Genomic DNA, 16,679 nt, shown 5'->3' on the forward strand with positions numbered 1-16,679 from the left:
TTTTCTCCTGAGGCAGGAGCTAATGACAGAGCCAGCACGTCCACATTGGGTAGCAGCTCAAATAGAGGTCCAGTTTGTTTTATTATTGGGCTTATTTCAAATTCCTTTCATAGGACAGTGTGCTTTAGAAATGCTTTTTTCTTAATTATGAAATATTTTAATTGATTCGTGGGCAGCGCCTCGGGGTTGGAGGGCTGCCTGGACCAGTTCAATGCCCACAGCCCCGTGAGGCTGCCTCAGGCCATCTCACCCTTCTGACACTCTTTTTCCACTGACCACAGAATAAAGGCCTCTTCAGCCTCCAACCCTCAACTCTGTTTCTTGATTTTCTCTTCTCGAATTAATGAAGCGCACTTTGCTATCTTCCCAACTTTTAGGTATTCAGATGATTCTGTCATGCCATTTCCAGCTCTTCGACTTGTTGAATGTTCTGAAATGGGAAAGGCTGGGTCCTGTTTACAGTCGCCTTGCCGACTCCCAGTCAGCCTTTTCCTGAGGAAGATTTTTCTTTAGCCAGTCTACACTTTCATAGCAACTGAGAGTGTGACAGGAATCCTCAAACATTCACAAGCGACTCGGCCGGTAGAGACACAGAGTTGCATTCCTCGCGTGAATATCCAGCCTTGTTCTTGAGAGTTCAACTTTAATAATCTTTAACATCATCCGTTTAAAACACAAATCCCTGGCAAATCCAAACTGCTTCGGTACAAAAGTTCTAGAGATTAAAACCAAAGCTGCTTTTGGTGGTAATACTGTTAAACTGTCAATCCCATTGTCAGCCAAATTAACAGTTTACATTTCTAATAACCCACCTAATGCTGGTAAGCAATCAATAGCCAAATCCAGTTAAGTCTCAGAAGCTTAAATGCTGTTAAGTCACATCTCCTGTTCACGGGGCTGAATCCTAGAAGATGTGCAAGGGTTATTTTCCCGAATACTCAGTGGAAAAAAGTAAGAAGGCGTGTAAAGGAAAAGGTTTTAGTACTTATATTTTATGTTAAATATATCTAACATTTATATTCACATGTAATATTTAACAAAAATAGTTTATACTGATCATTTACGACATGAAATCGCATTATCTGAGATAAACGGTAACTGATTTGCTCATTTTCTAGATAGTCACATTCACAGGTCAGTTCACAGCTGGATCTGATACACAATGAACAAAAACTGGTTTTTAAAACGATCAAAACAGGAAGAACATGGAAATTTCATCCCCAAATCCTCAATAGCACATTGGAGATTTCTAAATGCAAATTGCTTTTCTCTTCACTGGAATTCCACATGCAAGTTATGATGTACAAGAATGAACGATTAGAAGCTCCAGGTTTGACATGGTCGCAAATGGAGTTTTACCTCTTGCTGGTACATATTCCCTATGTTCAGGTTCACAGAAATCCCAGAAATCCCAGATAACACATAGGTCTCCATCTGAATTTTGGACAAAGGATTCAGTTCTGCCTCTTTCATCCTGGCCCAGTTTTACTGCTGGGAGTCTCACTGGCTTTCTTTAGCTGTCAACAAATCTGGAGCAAGCTTTTCTCTCTGGGAAAAGATTACATATGGCAGTCTGGATTTTCATTTATATTTTCATTATAAATGAGAGAGTCTTTTAAAAAGCCACTTAAGAATCACTGCACAGCTTCATGTGGGATTTGGCCAACCGTTGTTGGAGTTGTAAGCTATTAAATCAGCTTTTGTTCTAACTGTGAAAAGCAGAGGTTGAAATTTTACATTTTTTCAACTCCACAACCACTAGCTTAAGTAGCCGAGTTATTAAGAATATATGGACTGTTTTTCAGAAGTATACATTCACTTTTGATTTGTTTATTCAAAGATGAAGAGAGCGAGGAGATTTCATCTTAGCATATCTAATTTGAATTACATCTCTTCTGCCAGAATCCTTTTCTCAGGCATAATGTAGGGGACCATCAGTTTGTTATTGCTGGCAGGTCTTAGCTTGTGACCAAGAGAGGAATATTCTAGTCCTGCCGTAACACAAAATAGAATTTCTATTTGCAATGAAAGAAAAGGTTGACTTTGTAAATACCTTGTCAACCCTTGTGGTTTACAAGTTTAAATTATGCTAGATTTTGTAAAAATCTATTTTTAAGGGTCTCATTGCCTCTAAAGAGTGAAACTAGGTCAAAATTTTCCTTAACTTAAAGGTGGATAAACAATTCTGTTTCACATAAAATACCATGAAATTGAAAAGATGACAAAACTCTCTATTTCCCATTAGAAAATACCTCAGTTCATTCAACAGTACAGATGAATGAACATTTATGAAGTGTCAGGTGCTCCACTAGGAGCTGCAAAAACAAGGCAGAACAAAATAGACAAAAGTCCCTGGTCCTCCTTGCTTTTTTCTTAAGGCTTTCTGGAATGAACTAAACATGAATGAATTGTTAATATGAAAACCAAACTAGTGTTCTTCATTAAATGGGTGTAGTTGCCAATGGAATAAAAATTATAAGGTAAAAATACTACACCAAGAATTTCTGTGACACCCAGACCTCTGAAGGCCTTTACTACTGTACGGATTGTAGTGAACACAACTTTTATATCCATTTGTCCTAGAAAAGTGTTCTCTGGATACCATCTTGCCAAAGGAAAAAAAAATCTTTTCTGAGTAAATTCAGAAACCGAACTGTAAATGATTCTGGCAGGATGAGCATGGGAGGCAGAGGGTATTAACAACATTAAAATGGCCTTGTTGCCAGAGGCTCCGTGTGATGGCATTAGAAGCCACATGATAGAATTAGACTTGAGGTTATGTGTGGGTCTGGTTAAGCTCAAAGCACCCATCAACTCACTATGAATTGATTATAAGACAGCCATAGAGACAGCCGAATGCACTTTTTATTAGGGAGGGAAGTCGTACTTTGAAATCCAGGGTGTGGGGAGAGTGATAAGAAATCATATCTACATTCCTAGGTAACTACTAGTCCTACAATCCCACCCAACCATCACTCAGTTTCCATCTTCAGCTCTTCAGCAGAACCCTCTCATTTGGAAAAGTTCCAACCTAGAACATCCCCATTGCTCCAGGGAAAGAGGAGAGAAGAACAGAAGAAGCAGGAGAAGGAGAGAGAGGGAGCGAGGGAGGAAGCACTTCTGTCCTTGCAAGTGGTTTGGATGTTCCGGGCGGTGCCAGCTGAGAGGCAGCTGCTTTTGTCCTTGGACATCCTCCCACCTGGCCACCTGGGCACCATTCTCCATGTGATGCTAATCATCTCCACCAAACTGTGGGTTGTTTGTTGGTGGTCATGATGGAGTTTGTTTTGTTTCCCTTATATTTCCCATGAATTCTGTCCTGGCTTAGGCTTGTTTTCCTTCTGGTAATACAAGTCTTGAATAAATTCATGTGTTGCTCATGGCAAAAGCAAATCTAACACAGCCAAAGACATCTTCAGTCCTTAAGAAAGCTGGTTCACCTGTAAAATTTGCATCTACTCCAAGGACACTTAACAGAGCCGTCCCTTTTGGCTGTGAACTTGTCCCTTCCACTTCTCCTGGACCTAAGAGGACACCTCAGAACAAGTCTCACAGCTTCTCCAGAAAGACCTATGCCCAAAGCAGTTGGAAGGATAGGAGGCTGCATCAGAGAAGGGTGGAGACTTGCTGTCTGATTTCTGTTAAGTTCTGATTTTTAAAAAAATCCCAGGCACATGTTTATTTTCAGAGTCAAAGAGTTAGAATCTTGGACATTGAAAATCAGTACATTTTATGCCTTCTAATTTACGCTGTACTCTTAGGTGATTTTACTTGGTTTGAGCTCTGTTTCATTGTTTTACAAAATGGTCTGGCTCCTTTAAGAAGCCACAAGTTGTAGATATTGAATCAAGCTGAGTCATTCATCCAGAGAGAGAATTAGGAACAGCTGGGGGCAGTGACTAGCTTAAGTAAAAGCAGAGACCTGAGAGGAACAAAATGCCTCTCTAGGAAATGTTCCAATACTTCCACCCTAAACAGAGGGGAAAGTCTCACAGGCACCATCTTGCTAACGATGGCAGAACCCTGAGCACTGTGAAGCAAGGATGTTCCCTGAGCCAGAGACCAGACCCTGGCACCCTGAAGCCAGGGGTCAGAAGGGGCAGTGTGGGCCAGCACACCACCACAGGGTCTTCATCTTCAAAGGGTTTGGTGGCCCTCAGATCTCCCTTTCTATAAAATTCGGGGCTACTGAGCACCCTCTGTGACCCTTGAAAGTGTCAGTTGCCTCCTGACAACTTTGCCCAAGTTGTTGGAGCCAGTTAGAGAGAAATTGAATTTCAACGAGACAAAGGATGATACTAAAAGTTGCAATATGATTAAGACAACAGGATGTGGTATTGTCTCCGGTATGGAAAAAACAGAATCTGCAAATAATAAAAGCCTAGATGAATAATAATACTGTGGTTCTATCTCGGCTATGGGTGTTTTGGCCATTTTTGTGCTCTCTCTGTTTATATTTTTATGTCTTGTATCTTTTCAGTGTGGCATAAATATCCATATTTGGCTCATCCCTTTTTCAATCCGTATTTCCTGAGCACATACTGTGTGTCTGGCACTCTGCTGGGGAAGCAAAGGAAGCAAATAGACAGGTTTTACCTTGAGCCACCAACTTCCACGTCACTGACATCACCACGTTCTCCTTGGGGTGGTGGAGCTTCTCTTCTCAGGGCCTGGACCCCTTGCTGGTCCTCAGTGCTGGTCGTGGACTCTGCCCAGTACAAGCGAGATCCATGGCTGCCCCTCCCTCCGGCCCTGCTCAGACATCGGCTGTCGGGAAGGCCTTTCCTGGCCCCTCCGTGGATCACACTCTCACCTGCCATCAGGCTTTATTCTCCTTACCTTGCTGAGATTTTCATCGTAGCCCTTAGCAATATGTCTTTGTGTATGCATGTAGGTATGCTGTTGAACACTGACCTCCACGGAAACGCAGTCTTTGAGGAAGGGTCTTCAGTCCTGTTCACTGCTGGATCTCCACCACGCAATAAGTCTTGTTGAAGTCAGGTGCTCTTCTTCAAGGGGAAACGTTGTGCTGTGTGTACTTGAATATATAGATAAGGAATCTTGATCACAAATTCAGGTGCTAAGAAATGGGTCTATTTTCTACAATGATATTTTAAAATTATGAGTTCCCACTCTGTTGGCACAGTGGGAAATTTCAATTATTCCTCCCCTCGCCCACACCAAGGTTGTCAGGTTCCGAGAGTCTTATGTGATGACAAGGGCTTTGGGAAGGATCCTCTGCCAATCAAGCTATCACACTGGGCCTGTCTCTACCTGGAGGCTCTTCCTCCCCCGGCTCTGGCCCAGACCTGGCCCCTGCCAAGAAGAACCCACTGAACCTGCTCCTTGCATCATCTGGGGGAATTACCTTTTAGTCTGACAATTCTGGCATGTTTTTCCAAGCCATTCTGTTTCCTCAAACACAATCCTCCCCTTGGGCTCTGGCTTTTTAGAAACAAAAGCCAGAAATGCTCCCAGAATCCTTCTGCATCTCATCCTGCTGTTCACCTCCCTAAAGCAAGGACACGGGGTCAGCTGTACCTGCTCAAAAGAGGGAAAATGAAGGGAAATGTCAGGAACTCTGACTAAAGGCAGAAGTATGCGTTCCTGGAGTGAGACAGAGAATCCACAGAAGAACGTGATTATAAGCAGGGGGTGGATAAAGGGAACGAGGAAGGAGGCAGGCTTACCGGCTCTCTTACGCTTTTGAGTTGAGTCTTGAAGGCTGAGCAGGATTTCATTTGACAGAGCCAGCATGCTGAACAGAAAGAAAATAGTGGTGGTGTGTGCAGGAAGGTAAGTAATCCCCCTCATCTGAGTGGACACATCTGAAAGGTGAGAAACTAAAAAAAGTAGGCTAGAGTCAGTGTGTGGCAGGCCTTCACAGCCAGGGTGTTTTGACATCCACTTAAGTACTTGGCAGCCATTGAGTCAGAGAGTGAGTTGATTAGACTGGTGCATTAGAAAATGAAATAGCAATGCTGTCTAGGATGGATTAACAGTGGGGACTGGTGAAAGACTAGAGCAGGTTGTGCAATCATCTAGAAACTGGAAGAAAAAGGAGGAGCGAGCTACAAAAGATACTGCTGAAGTAGAATAAATAGGCTTTGGCCACTGGGTGAATGTAAAAGGAGGACAAGAGAAAGGTGTTGATGGTAAGAATATGGATGTTCTCGCAGACCAGGGAAAACGAAGGGAAGCTGTTGGTTTGGGGAGGATGAGCAGGCTGGTCGCGTTGAAGCTGAGTTTCCATTAGGACAACTGGAGCCATGCGCAGGGAGCTCAGAAGAGAGGGCAGGCCTTTCCCTGTGATAGGAAGAGAACATGGATCATGATGCTATGGCAGTGTGTGGTGGTGAAAAAGAAAACTTGAGGGATATGGTGTTGGGTTGCTTTGATCTTCTAAGTAAGGTAGGAGACAAGGCCATTCGCTGAGAGTAAGGGAAGCCACACTGTGTCATCTCGGAGTTTGAGAGTGGACATGGTTTGGAACAGCTGCACCAGTGAACTAAAAAGGTGTCCACGACTGAGGAACAGAAGAGTAGACCTGTGCAGCCTCAAGTGCTCTCCCTCATGAATACAGAATCCTTTTATGGTGGTTTTATGAAATCTGTCCAGGCAATCGTGAGAAGAAACAGGCTTTAAATCGCATATCATGGGGCATATATTGTTTTATACTGTCTGATTTTTGGTAGTTCTTGTTAGGCCATTTATTAGCAATTTGTTTTAGACATTTATCGAGGTGCTCGAATCCCTCAGCATGGTACACATGGAAACGCAGCAGCTCTCCCTTGCCAGCTCCCATGGTACATTTCCCCGTGTCAAACTTCTGTCCCCAGAGATGCTTGTCATCCCCTACTCTCTACTCCAAATGCCAAGTTGTTCTGTTCACTTGGTGGCTTTGGGCAGAGGGGGAGACGGATCATCACAAAGACCAGCAGCATCTTGGGCTTCAAAGGTGGGGGTGGCACCTGCACCTGGGGCTGGGGAGAAAGGCGCAAGCCTCGAGTTCACCTCACTTTCTGGGGTGGTAGCAAACGTTGCCACTGGTGGTTCAAGAACTCATCCCATTTTACCTTCTTTTGGCCTTTTCCAAGGCTTCCCACAACTTCCTCGTCTTTCTATATTCTCGTCTCTGTTTTCATTTTACGGTACCTGCTGTTGGGAATCTGAGGTTTTGTTTGGAGTGAAAAGTAGGGGAGAAGAGCACAAACCTCTCTGCATTCTCAGCCTTACCAGCATTTTCTGTACTAAAAGACAACTCCATGGGAGTTGTTGGCACTGGTAGTTTTAAACCACCTGGTTTCAGTTTACATGACTGAGTATGTCCTAATCACACAGGGTTACTGAATTGTTTTTCTCTTCCTTTAATGCTTCTATATTGAATATGTGACTATCAACTCTTTTTGTACTCTACTCCAACCCAAGAAGAGACAAGCGTTCCACTGAATGGTAGGAAATGGAGGAAAATGTGGAACTGGAGCTCAGAATCGCATGTTTCCCCGACTGGTTCATCTTTCTCTTCTGACTGTCCAGTGAGGGAAGAATGTGATCTAGAAGCAAAACCACATGGAGCTTGGTTTCCTTATGAGGACAAAAAAGAACTGCATTTCTCATTCTGTAAGAAACTAGAACTTTTAAGGAACGGTTCTGAGGCACCAGCCTAACAAACAGTAACATTTTGGGGGGACAGAGGAGCTCATTTGAGGGAACCATGACTGATTAGAGATTTGTTTTCCTCTGCCCCATATAGCCCTACCAAATAAGACATTCTAGTGGAATTTTACCCTGAACAAACTACCTCATGGGAGTAAACAAAATCCACCCTCCATCCAGTCCAAGATCAGCTTCCATTTTCCAGGCAACATCAGTCCGAACATTTTTCTGACAGAATTTACCCTTTTTTTTTTTTTTTTAACTTTGTTTATTTTTGCCCCAAAGCCTTTGGCATTCTCCTCCAGTGAGTCATACGATGGGGCCATTTCAAAATGTCCTCCTTAAAGAACATTTCTCTTCCCAGGGGAGACGGGAAATTGGTCAATGATGGCATGTTCTGGCATGTTACCATGCAATGTACGAGGATTGTAGTAAGGAAATGCCATTTCACACGCCACCAAGGCCACTTGATGGATGGGGTTGCAGGGAGACAGCCTTCTAGATCTTTCCTGACTCTACAGAGACAAGATGGGAAAACGAAAAGCACGACCATTAGGGTTTCTTCCAATCAGTGTAATATGGGAATTGGTCCTCCTATTCCCCCGCAACAGAAGTTGAGGACACTCATTTGCAAATTCAGATTTTGCAACAAAATAATTAAATCATCATGGGTGGGAAGACAAAAATAAGAGAAGGCATCTCTTCCCCTGGAAGGTCTCCAGTCTCACCCCCACTCCTCACTTCGGAGGAATTAGTCATGCTCTCTGTCCTCTGCTTTCAAAGCACTTTGGGCCTTCATCTATTAAAGTAGGCGGCACTCCACGAGGAGTTATCCATGCGGTGGTCACCAGCCTTCCCTTCATAAGCGTCTCTCCCGATTTAGAGGCTCTCAGCAGCAGAGGAGCTGGCTAGATCTGTCTCCGTATCTTCGGCACGCAGAACAGGTCCTGTCTTCGAGAAGACGAACATGGCACATCCTGGGGTAAGATGGAAGCTTGACTGAGCCAGGAGTCCAGGGCAATTTCTGTTCTTGGTGCTGTGTGTCTGGATTTTCCTATTCTTCTCACACAAGATCCCACTCCCCCGGCCCATACTCGCAGTTCTCTCAGGCACTTCATTTGCTCCCTTTGATTCATGGATGAAAATTTAAAGTCTCATCAAACGTGACTAGCTGTACATGTGAATTCTGATTGTAAATATTCATTGGGAAATTAGGGAAATTACCAGTGTGTATTCCCACTGCATGTCAAAATGTAGAGACCGCCTTTAATCTTTTTACAGAGCTTTGATATCTGCATATGGTGGATATTTTTTGGCTCTTGGCTGCCCAACATCCAGGCTCCCTTTCTTCTAGTAACAATGCCCTGGGTTTTTTTGGTGGGGTCAATTGTCTCTCCCCCATTGGGTGCAGTCCTGGTGACACTGTGCTCAAGACGGCCCGCCCTCCTTCTTCAGCCTGGGATGAGTTATCAGTGGCTGCCACTGGCTGTGGGTGTGGGATTGGTGAGAGGAAATTTTTACATCTGAGTATTTTGCAACAAACAGCTCTTTCTTTTGCAATCTGAAAATTAAAGATTTAAGAAAAAGATTAACATTTGCCCCCAAAGACCCGTCTAGACGCAATGAAGTTTCTGGTGAAATCTGTGTGAGCAGCAGTGGCAGCCCTGGCTGGCTGTCCTCACACACACAGCGCCCAGGGGAATGCGGACGGCCCGCGTCATACTCCTGAGGTTGCCAAAAATCCCTTTCAAATGATTGAGCAGATAGATGTCTTTCCTTGGGTTTGAGCAGATATAAATCATAGCAGTCTGCTTTTAATTCCTAGGCTCAGTGTCTCAGGGGCAACAGAATCAATCCCTTTCAGGTTGGTTTTCTAAATGTTTTTTTAAATCCTCAGGATTTTAATAACAATAACCACTACAATATGCAAGAAACAGTAAACACATCTGGGCAGGGAGCTGTGCTTCTCCCCGGGGAACCCACTTCCTGTGTGATGGTGGAGTCGAACATGCCACTCCCAGTCACCTCTGCAGCTGGCCCTGACCACCAGGGGGCAACCCCTCAGGGACCCAGCATGGAGAATGAAATGGTTTCTGAGCTTAGAGCCAGAGGCTTACATGGGACAAAATGGACACAGCCCAGGCCCATATATCATTAGCAGTAAGAGTCGGAGGCCTGTTATTCACAAGAAGAAACAAAGGGAACACCAGACTTTCCTCAGGAAACAGGGTTTAAGTCAAGAAGCTCGCCACAAGATCTCAGCCCTTGGTTTCTGGTCTTAACTGTCATATATTTGGTGGCATTAGAAAATATAACTTGGGAACTTCACATCAATCAATAATTAAATGAAAGCTCTTAGCGCTTTCCAGAGAATCACAATCCAAATTTACATTAGCCCCTCTTGAGTCTCCAGAGTGGATACTGCATCAGAAAGTTTCCAAGGATCTGGTTTACAGCTCTTTCCAAGTTAAGCCCGTTATTAATGACAGTACAGACCCTAACACCTACCCATTGACAGAACAGGAAGAGCTGAGGGATCGGGAGCAGGGTGCCTTATGGGAAGAGGATGAGGATGAACAGAGACCCACTTTGATTCCTGTTGGGCTCTGCCATTAGCTGTGAAAACTCCAGGGTGTGTGTGTGTGTGTGTGTGTGTGTGTGTGTGTGTGTGTGTGTGTCTTTCCTTCCTTTTCTTTCATATAAAAGAATCATGTATTGTTAGATGCCTTGCCTTTTTAAATAACAAAATTGGAACAAAGTTTAAGGCTACTTTTAAATTTAGACTTTGTCATCTCAAACAGTGGTCTCCAAATCTTTTTGCTCTCAACTTTATCATTAAAAAATTACTGAACATACATATATATTTTATATTATATATTTTATATATTGGCTTAAATCTGATTAAATTTCATAATTATTGTTATACAGCAGTGGCATGATTATACTTTATAAAGGAAGACATTATATATAATTATATATTATGTTTATTATATAACATAATTATTATCTATATCTTCATAATTGTATTTATATTTTATAAATATATATAAAATTATTTCTTAATTTATAAAGGATAATCATGCCACTACTGTACTAACAATATTTACATTATGAAATTTTAATCAAAGTGGAAACTGCAAAAGGATAAAGATGAAATTTTAAAATACTTAATTTTTAAAAATTGTATTTGATTTTTAATAGTAAAAATGCTTTCTAAAATATTACTGTTAATATCTTCGATACGTCGATGTTTTGAACATGTCTTGTCATTTTCAAAAGTCTTGGGTTACCCTTTTGTGATACAGCCATGCAAACGTCTGGCTATACAGTTCAATGCTTGGTTTCAAAGTCCGTCAGAGCTGAAAAAGACACTTAACAGAGAGATGGAGATCCAAAAGAAAAACTGCCTCACCAGACGAGCTTTGGTAATCCCCAAATCTCATTTTTCAGTTCCATCTATTACACAAAGACAATTGTTGAAATTTTCCTTGCTTTTAAGGTTTTTTGTTTTTTGTTTTTTTTTAGTTTTGGTTTTGTAATGTGCATATAGTAAGATGGGAACATTTCCAAGCATCTGTTTTCAAAAGGCTCTTGCCATAGATTCACTTTCTTTTGAAAAGTTAACTTTCTCACAAATTAATTTCACTAAGTGAAAAGATCACTTCTACCTTGAAAAGGTGGATTGTGTGTTTACTTTTTTAAACAAGTATCTGCTAGGTGACATACTAACAATCGCCACTTGCCATGATGGCACTTCTGCAATGCTTTTTTTGTCAAAGGAAGGATCCATGACTCAGCCTCAGGTTTCACAACTCCTTTAAACGCACTACCATGAGATAAGCAGTGTGGTACGGAAGTCCCCCTTGACCACTGGCCATCAAATTGCAACGTGTTATAATCGTCCTACTCTTTGAAGGCTTTGTTTTTTATGAAGCGAATCACACTGATAACATGCTATATGAATGTCAGTGCAATTATTGGCAATATGCTAGATGCAGGACCGTGAGAAGATGCTTCCGTGGACCTCTTCCATATGCCTCTCCCTCTTTGCAGATGTTGTCTGCTTACAGCAATTGCAGTCACATGAGACATCTGTCTGATGTCTGAACAGAGAGAGGGCATCGTGAGAATCCAGCATTAAATACTAGGAAAGCTGAACTGTGCTCTCATTTTGAAATGAAGCAAATATAGACAGATATCCTAGTATTTTCTCCTTGGACTGTCACGGATTGTCTAGAACATCTATGGAGGGCGTGCACTGTACTTGGAGAGTCTCTACCCCAAGGGCTCTCTACAATTAAATCCAAAAACTAGTTTTTCTTTAGTTTCCCTTTCTTCTTCTAAGGTAAAATACTTGCCAGATTCAATCTTCATGGAACTGTATCCTCAAATGAGTTGGTTAGGGTTGCTCCCGGAAGTCTGACGACTGTGCCCCACCGCCACCTCAGCACTCCCCACTGTCCTAAGTACCTGGGTCAGGGAGATGATAAAAATGAAAACATCTACAATTTCCATTTATTGAGCTACTATCGTGTGCTAGTCCCTATGCCAAGTGCTCTAGAAAGACAGTCAAGTGTCTTTATCCACTGTAGCTATGTTCTATAACGTCTATGCAAACAGAATTAGCAAATTCTGAACCATTGCTTCTGAGAGAAATACAGGCTTAGGTTCCTTCAGGCTTGTGGTCACAACGTTCTTCTCAATTGATCAATACATAACCTTAAGTATGTTTCTTAGTCACCTTTAAAGCGTTGATTCATTAACATGGAACTCAGGGCCAACAGCACTTTAACTCATGCCTGAACAAACCAAAATACTTACTTCTTGTATTTTCTCTGTAAGTTGCTTCACAATCTTCTTGCACACTAGACAGTACTTCAGGACCACGCGTAAGGCCATTGTAAACAGCAAAATCAGCCACAAAAAAAGGGCAAAAATGCCAAAAAATATGGCACAAAACAGACTTACTTAGAAAAGGACAACTGGGCTGGGCGTGGTGGCTCATGCCTGGATCCTCCGAGGAGGCAGGATCACCAGAGGTCAGGAGATGGAGACCAGCATGACCAATATGGCAAAACCCCGTCTCTACTAAAAATACAAAAATCAGCTGGCTTGGTGGTACATGCCTGTAATCCCAGCTACTTGGGAGGCTGAGGCAGGAGAATCACTTGAACCCAGGAGGCAGAGGTTGCAGTGAGCTGAGATCATGCCACTGCACTCCAGCACGGGTGACAGAGGGAGAAAAAAAAGGCAATTGTTTCTGATATGAGAGCTGAGACAAGAAGGCAGAGTGTCTCCTTCTTTGACCCCAGCAGGGAGCGTGTACGTTGGGCAACTGAAATTTTTTGCCACTCTGTACACGACCTCAAAAGAGCAAGTACTGATATTGGGATTGCGGTTTTTAGCAAGTAGACTCCATTTGCAAACATAGAATCCTCGAATAATGAGGATCAACTGGGTCATCTCGTAGTACCTTTGTAAATAGGTACTACTCCAGTGACATGTGAACCAGAAGGAACCTCAGAGATCTCCTCTTCTGGCTACCTTCCTTGAGTTTTGGGGAGGCTGGTATGGTGAAGTGATTTCTCCAAAAACACCCAGCGCATGTGTGATCCACTTGAGACTCAACCCAGGTCTCCCAGCCAGTCAGTGCCCTTTCCAGTACACAGATAGGGGGCCAAATACAGCTAATTTAACTTGCAGAAGGGACTACATGAAAGAACTTCTTGCATCCTCCCCTGCCCCAGTTTATTCTCTGCAATAATTAAAATCTGCTTTTGATTAAGAATTTGATTTAATGACTTCTAGTACATGGGTACAATGAACAATTTAAAAAGGAAAATCACAAACCTGGATGAAATCAGGCACAAAATGAGAAATTAAAAGAATAAACTCCATTAACATATTTGCCACAAGAACAGACTTTGATTTTGAAATTTAATTCTCCAGTGAGCCAATTCATAGATGGGTAATATGAGAAGGAAGCGAGGTGGAAAAAGCCAAACGTCTTGTAGAATTTCAAAGAGACGTGAGCACATGATGCATAAATCAAAAAGATGTTCCAGGATGTGATTTTTATTTAGAAAATGGCTAATGTATGCATATTTATAAACATATATTGATGCCAGCTTATTGTAATTTTTTTATATTCTAACAATTCTACAAAATTAGGTTGTTCTTTATTTGGGAAAAAGAAGTAGAGAATTTGAAGCCCAAATTAAAATGGCTCTTGTAACTAATGTAGCCTGCAGGCTCTTTGAGAAGTGTGTACACCTCAAATGAACCAACAAACTCAAAAAAGGAAAAAGAAAATGAAAAGGCAAAGATTAAGTTTGTTCTCTGCGTAAGATCCTCCGCTTATCAAGAATTGCTTCATCATTACTTTTATGTATAAGATTTCTATTTCAAAGAATTCTTTTATGATACATTTGAGGAGCTTTTCCCCAAAATGATAATAACTTCATCCATTTATTTGGGATGATAATTGAGCTGTTCTTATCCAATAATATGTGCCAAACATCTTCATATGCATGGCATGCCAAAATTCTGTTATTGACAGAAAAAGATGTTGTTACAGCTTGTTACAACTGCACTTTTCACTTGCTCTTAGAAGAAATTAAAAATTCCTATTCAAGCCCCCAAAATTTCATTTATGCATCTCTGTCTCAGTGTTACATCATCCATTCCTTTCATCCTTTAAGTTAAATCATGTAATTCTTACTCATACTTATTTTAATTTTATAATAAATCATCTCCCCCCAAAAACAAAAGTTGACTTGTTTCAAGGATGATAATTTTTATTGCTGCAGACATGGAAAGGCAATTTTCTTATTTCTATGACATTTTCTGATGTAACAACTTTCTTTTCAGCAATTAAAACCTCTGATGTTCTCTTTTGGGAAGGCAGTTTATCCATCATAAGGATCCCATCCTCTTCCATAAATGAATCGATTAATCATGTCAAAAGCTCTCAGAGGCTGGTCATAGGGTAAAATATGTCCTCCGCCTCGAACAATTACCTTAAAAAGTAAAAGAACAGATATTTAGAGAAAGGGATATTCTAAATACATGAACAGTTTTCATTCAGAGTCAACTCAATTTAAAGCTTACATGAAATACAGAACATACTCTCCCCAATGCATGTCTCTGGATAGGCTGTCTATCTGGCTATCGATGGCTTTAATAATGGGCACATTAAGATAGAAGTTTTAAAACATTTAATTTTACACAAAGTTGTGTTCATTTCTCATGAGTATAAAAATTTAAAATTACTCCTTGTCTTCTTCCTACTGAGAGTGATCCCCTCAGTTGGGAGTGCTGTACTTCAAGTGTTAGCTGGTGAGGCCCACCTCCAGCCCACTACCTCTGGGGTACATCAGGTCTGCCTACAACAGGGTGGATTGTCTATTAAATTCCATCCTGCAGTTAGCCAGCCCAATTGGCCCTCACAGTGAGCCAGCCCTTCCATCTTAGCCTTTATCAGTAATAAAGGAGAAATTGTGCTTCTTAAAACAATTTAAAAAGCAGAAACTTCCTTGACTGAGGTGGGAGGAGGATCTGAGCCCAGGAGTTGGAGGCTGCAGTGAGCTCGGATTGTGCCACATGCACTGCACTCCAGCCTGGGTGACAGAATGAGACCCCCATCTCTAAAGAAACAAACAAACAAACAAAAACCAAAAAAACCACCTTGACCCTCGAAATAAAAGTCCTATTTTGAGCAGCATAGAGTTAGAACATTCTTTTTTCTCTAATATTGGATTATAAAACATTTAAAAATATATAGCAAATTCAAAAACAATTCATATAGTGACGATTTTGAGTCTCTCATGAACATTCACTTCACTTTGCTTTCTCATGTAAGAGTGCTTCTATCCATCACACATCCATTCATTAGTCCATCTTATCTTCTGACAGATACCAAAGTAAAATGGGCACATAATGTGCTTTCCTCAAATACTTTAGCATCACATTATTCATCAGCGTTCAATATGTGTTTACAGATTTTCTTCTTTTGAGTCAAGTTAAGATATAATGAAATTCACGAGTCTTAAGTATAGACTCACCAGTTCTGACAGCTGCATATAACTATGCAGCCCAAGCCCTCGTTGGGTTGTATAAAACATTCCTAAAACATCTTTAACGAAGATGAGATCAAATCAACAGAAGAGGACTGATCTCTACTCGTTAAGCCTCCAGCGTGTCAGCTAATATTCTAAGTAGAGGGAAACGGGAAGCTGTCATGGTTCAATGCCAAAAGGGCAAAAACTGAAACTGAGTGTTAGGAAGTTACATGCAGGAAGGTCAGCCTGGCCTGAGACGTCCTGTTGCGTATGTGGAGAATGGACAGGCGGTAAGTGCATGAAGTGAGTAAATATATGCAAAAAGGGCATCACTTTCAGTAACTTCTAGCTGCTGAATCACAATCAGCAATGAAAGGTCACTTTCACAAGCCCCTTCCTAAGAGGCTGGGTTCTTCTACTTGTCTCAATCTGAAGGAAACTGGGGCAGAAAAAGTGTATTTGCATAGTGAATTTATTATATAGAAAATGTGCACCCACCTCCCAACACCCTCCATCTTACAATCTTTAGGTGCAGTACGAAGGATTAACATCATTAGATGAAATTTACATTGCAGCTTGCCGCTGCATAAGCTGTGCACTGCACAACTGCAGGGAGCAGCATTCACCTAAGCATTGAGGCGACCGAGCTATCTGTAATTATTCAGTGGCTTGCACAAGTCACACAACTGTAAGTCAGATAACTAGATGGAACTGTGACTTCTGATGCAAACACTGGTGCGATGCTTTAAATCAAATCCTAGTACTCAATCATTCCTTACCTTTGAACTGAACTTTCCAGCTTAGTCACAGAACATTTTTTTTCACCTCTCAGCAGCCCTCTGAGGTTTATTGGTGGAAAAAAAATCTTGCAGATATAAACAGATGATTTTCTGTATTTTTGTATTTCTCATATTAACAGCGAGGGAGGCAGATCCCATTTGCAGATGTGGGACCGGACTTAAC

The 16,679-nt window shown here is 41.6% G+C and overlaps 1 protein-coding gene and 1 long non-coding RNA gene across 4 annotated transcripts in view; one reads left to right on the top strand and one right to left on the bottom strand.

The window, feature by feature from the left end:
* The first annotated feature begins 5,734 nt into the window (after positions 1-5,734).
* Positions 5,735-16,679, top strand: part of LOC141580155 (uncharacterized) — a 28,157-nt gene continuing 17,212 nt past the window's right edge. For both annotated transcript variants that reach the window (XR_012512246.1, XR_012512245.1), the window contains exon 1: positions 5,735-5,796. This is a non-coding gene — a long non-coding RNA (uncharacterized LOC141580155). The remainder of the gene's footprint in view (positions 5,797-16,679) is intronic.
* The window catches only part of CPVL (carboxypeptidase vitellogenic like), a 202,148-nt gene continuing 199,901 nt past the window's right edge, over positions 14,433-16,679 (bottom strand). For both annotated transcript variants that reach the window (XM_074379889.1, XM_074379888.1), the window contains one exon: positions 14,433-14,675. In XM_074379889.1, coding sequence (XP_074235990.1) covers positions 14,565-14,675 — 111 coding nt within the window. In that variant the 3' untranslated portion in view covers positions 14,433-14,564. The remainder of the gene's footprint in view (positions 14,676-16,679) is intronic.

The sequence above is a fragment of the Saimiri boliviensis genome, chromosome 10 (assembly GCF_048565385.1).
Source record: "Saimiri boliviensis isolate mSaiBol1 chromosome 10, mSaiBol1.pri, whole genome shotgun sequence".
Classification (NCBI taxonomy): Eukaryota; Metazoa; Chordata; class Mammalia; order Primates; family Cebidae; genus Saimiri; species Saimiri boliviensis.